Here is a 4,421-nt window from a genome sequence, read left to right as displayed (position 1 = left end):
TCGTAAATTAAATTTATATCTGAGTGTCTATAAATATATCGTATATTATTACCGGCAACGGCTAAAATTTGAAAATGCCATGTTATTGGCGACAACTACCATATTTTAAAAAATGAGGAAAATACCTATCAGTGCTGGTTGGTAAAAACAATCCGACACTGGTAACGCACCTATCAGTGCCGGGTGGATCTATAAACCAACACTAATAGTGATTTTCAGTGATGTTCCATACCCAACACTGATAGTCACAGACTATTAGTACCGAGTAATCAGCGTAGGTTTAAAATCCACCACTGACTACTTTAAATTGATATTAATGAGAGTTTCTGCAATAGTGAGGTCAGGTCACAGTTGCGATCAAGGGCCTGCATGCTATCTGTAACCGCCAACCAAATATAGGAATATATGGGTTTTCAGGAGATTCCGTTGGGTTCTTATTTGTATTAGCTATTTGCTTCGTATGATTTGTGTTCCAGGGTACGTAGCATAACCTTTAGGATTAGCTAACTAAGCACGTACTCTACATAGAGACGAAAGGCACTGTCCTAAACTTTGTTAAAAATCATCGGTTTTGCTGGGACTACCAGCTTTCGAAAGTAGCTTGGAATTCGATCGATAGCGCGTGGAACGGAAGCTAATTAAGCTCTTTCCTTCCATCATGTCCAGCAGTTTTCAAGATCATATCAATATATATTTCTTCCATTTGATATCGTAGTCATCTCATGCCTCAACCTTCAGATCTCACGGTGAAATCTCGATAAAAATCCATACAAATCACAGATAATGCACATACAGTTTGTAGGACTTGTAATAGGACGTGTGTCCCGGGCCTGGCCAACCGAAAATGCCGTAAGACTTGCTCGATGCGGCACAAGTCGACTTCACTAGTACGTTGTTTTCGACCCGCGCTGAGCCGCTGGTTTAACCTTGTCCAACCATGCAACGAACCTAATCCGTAATTTCTTTTTCCCTGGAGGAATCAATGCCTGCAAGTTGTGAAGAAAAAAGCACGGCTGCAAGTTGTAGACTTTTACACACGACCCAGGTCGGGAAATCCCATCGGTCGAAAGAGATGGTCCAAGCCTCCAACTGACGGAAAAAATCCAGATCTGGAGGACGACCGCACGTGGACGAACCCACGTACTCGCTCGTCATGTCACGCAGTCATGCTTTATCCCCCTATAAATCCCGCAACTTCTCGCTCGAACAAGAAGCCATCGGATCATTCGCCCGCCGCTCTCCAACACCATCAATCTCGTCGGACTAACACCGCACCCGTGCACCATGGTGTGGAGAAAGAAGAGCGGCGGCGGCCTGTCGCCCGGTCGCGGGACAGGCGCCGACGAGGAGGATAAGGTTCCCAGAGGGCACGTCCCGGTGGTCGCCGGCGGCCAGGAAGGCGAGGGCGAGCGCGTGCTGGTGCAGGTGAGGCTGCTCAGCGACCCAAGCATCGCGGAGCTGCTGGACATGGCGGCGCAGCGGTACGGGTACGGCCAGCCGGGCGTGCTGCGGGTCCCCTGCGACGCGGAACACTTCCGACGGGTCGTCGACGGCGCCGTGCACAGATGCGGGATCAGCTCGGCGTGAGTGACGAGGTGGCCAGGCCTTGACGACGGAGGAGGCGGAGGACGCGCCCCCGTGCGCGGCGAGCAAGCTATACATCAACATTAATTTCTACACAGATAGATGATTCATTTGTTCTTTAATAGATCGACCAAATCTTTTGCTGAACGAGTGGGCAATCGGCAGTGCTAGGCTGCCCTTTTGGTTCCCGCACGCATAGTCGCCTCGCACTGTGTGCTCAACCTCTTGAGATGACATTAGTATTGTATTCATATTAGTCTTATGTTGTCATTAGCCATGGCATACTATATATACGTAGCACCTTATGGCTTGAATATACACAATAATTCCGTGACCAATTACTTCCACCATTATTTGATACATTAATGACAGTCTTGATTGCCAACATACACTGTGTATATAGATATATATGCATATATCTTTAAGCATAGGAAGGAAAAACAAGAAGGGAAAAGCTAAAAAGAAAAAAGGGAAACCCAAACTCACCTTGGCCCAGGTATCTAGCCGCAGCCCGCCTTTCCTTCCCGTCCTACTCCTTTTCTCTTTCCGGCTGAAGCAGCCCCGGGCCGCAGAAGCCAGCAGGCCGCCACCTCTTCGCTTGACTAGGACTCAGCCGCAGCCCGACCCGCCAGGCGCGCATCGCATCTCTCTGCCTCTGACCAGTCGAGCCTACTGGTCAGCGTCGTCCCCTTCCTCTATCCGGACTCAGTGTTCCGTCTGACACTGAAGCAGCCATGGATCGGCACTCCAATCCGCCTCGGGTTCAACTAGGAGGGGCATCTAGAAGCTTTTTAGACGGATTGGATAGGATTCCCGTAGTTAAAACCTCTCTTATCCTCGGGAGGTAGGAATCCAAACGCGAGATAAAGTCCCTCTGTTTCCCGTCCAAAAAACCAGCCTGACAATGGATACAACACCGAATTCATTCTGTTGCGAAAGGGAAATCACCTAGGAGCAGTCTAAAGGAGTCCACAACGTTTACGTGATGGATTTGGGTCTCTATCCCGAAGCTTCACCGCTTCAAACCGCGCAGACCAATCTGAGATAAGCTGACCACCATGAACCCTAGTTCGATACGATTTAGTCTTCCCCCTCACCTCTGGGTGTATATATCCGGCCATACGTCCACCTCAGGTCATGCTGAACTTTTCCCCTAAGTTTTCGGCGTGATTCCACCGCCGGAGGTCCCGAGGACCTCCACTGCCTCGCACCATCGCCACACGTCTGTACCGCTCACCGACGCCCGCATGCGACTCAAATGAGATCTTCATCGACCACTGAGTGGATTCTGCTGCTCACCGGAGTGAGTTATTCATCAGAGAACCAGATCGGGTCCGCGCCGGTCAAGCGCCGCCGCAAGACGAGACCCGCGTTGTCGCCTTGCCACCGAAGAATAGAAAGGTATGCTCTCTGCCGTTCGATTGTGTTTGTACGGGAGAGATTAGGGTGGGCCTACCCCTTCGATTGATTTAATCTCCGCCGTCCAAATTTATGTCGACGTGTGAGATCGATCTTAACTCAAGTCAGCAAAGTTGCCACATCGTAGTGCCACCTTGGCTGGACACATCGGCCTTATATCCCATATGACTTTGCCACATCAGCGTCCTTGCCGACGTGTCATTACAAATTAGCAGAACATTTTTCTTTTTCTTTAAAAACATGCTACTGACGTCATATAGATCTCTACTGACACAATGGCTAGGATTTCTAGTAGAAAAATAATTCGAATATTCCTGTATAAATAATCATTTATTTTTAATTAGTAAATAAATTATTAATGATTTATTTAACGTTTTTTAATATTAATAATACTAGTAATTGTGGAAAAATAGTAATCTATTTGTTAATAATACAAATAATGTTTTATTTGATAAATAATTTTTCTGATAGTACTATATAACTTTACGAGCATACACAACCGGCGAAGGGAAGAGTGCGTATTTGCATCTATTTCCATTTCTTTAGTTGAATAATTCCATTAAATATATTTTCTAGAATAAAAACGATTCTGAAAGTAGTTTTTATAATGTTTATAATGCTATTCAATTACGTTTAATGCTTTTACATAGTTTTATAATTTAAATAAATGCTAAAAAATTCTAGAAAAACCATATAAAATCGTAAAAAATCATAGATGACTTTGGAAAAATTCTAGAAACATAATTTCATCTATAGATAATATTTCAGCCATGTTTTAATCTTTAGAAAGCCATAACTTGGTAACCATGGCTCCAATTTGACCCGTTCTTTCGCCGAAATATTCGGAAAAGTGTGATCTTATTATTGATGTTGTTTGTTATGTGCTATTTGTTTCTTTTTGAATCTTGTTGTTTATGTATTGCCTTTTCACGTATGTTACGAGTAGATGCTAACATTTCAGAAGAGCTAGAAGGACTACAGGACCAAGACTTTGAAGACGTAACTTAGCACATTAAAGACAACTTGTGTTCTGGAATATATTTATCTCAGTTTTTAAAATATTTTGTTTTACAAACATGCATGCTAAAAATTTATCGGTAATTCCAATAGTTAGGCTTTACCATAATTTTTCTTTATTATCCTTGTCGTCATAGTTATGGTTTTGGAACTGGAAGGGTAGATGATGCACCTTGCTTGGAATGTTGATCATGATAATGGCTCAACAAATATGATAATGATCCTATGCAAGAATGATAAAAGATGATGGTATATTTTTTTGTTGCAACATGGTGTAGGGATTTGAGCATGTGGTATGATGAGACTAGTACAAAATGTATGGTTGGGTTTGTAGTAGTCTTACTGTAGCAAAAATGGTCATATTAGGTCATGATTGTGATTTTTTTATTAATGACAACATA

The 4,421-nt window shown here is 43.9% G+C and overlaps 1 protein-coding gene across 1 annotated transcript; it reads left to right on the top strand.

Annotated features, from left to right (window-relative positions):
* The first annotated feature begins 1,209 nt into the window (after positions 1-1,209).
* LOC133911191 (auxin-responsive protein SAUR71-like) lies at positions 1,210-1,857 on the top strand. Its single transcript, XM_062353398.1, has one exon. It carries the CDS (start codon positions 1,285-1,287, stop codon positions 1,585-1,587), a length of 303 nt encoding a protein of 100 aa, XP_062209382.1. The 5' UTR covers positions 1,210-1,284; the 3' UTR covers positions 1,588-1,857.
* The last annotated feature ends 2,564 nt before the right edge of the window (positions 1,858-4,421 follow it).

Source organism: Phragmites australis, chromosome 3 (assembly GCF_958298935.1).
Source record: "Phragmites australis chromosome 3, lpPhrAust1.1, whole genome shotgun sequence".
Lineage (NCBI taxonomy): Eukaryota > Viridiplantae > Streptophyta > Magnoliopsida > Poales > Poaceae > Phragmites > Phragmites australis.
The sequence above is the reverse complement of the archived record's forward strand: the minus strand, read 5'-3'. Positions and strand labels throughout refer to the sequence as shown.

Coding starts and splice junctions, on each gene's coding strand:
- LOC133911191 (XM_062353398.1), top strand. CDS start 1,285: ATGGTGTGGAGAAAGAAGAGCGGCGGCGGCCTGTCGCCCGGTCGCGGG.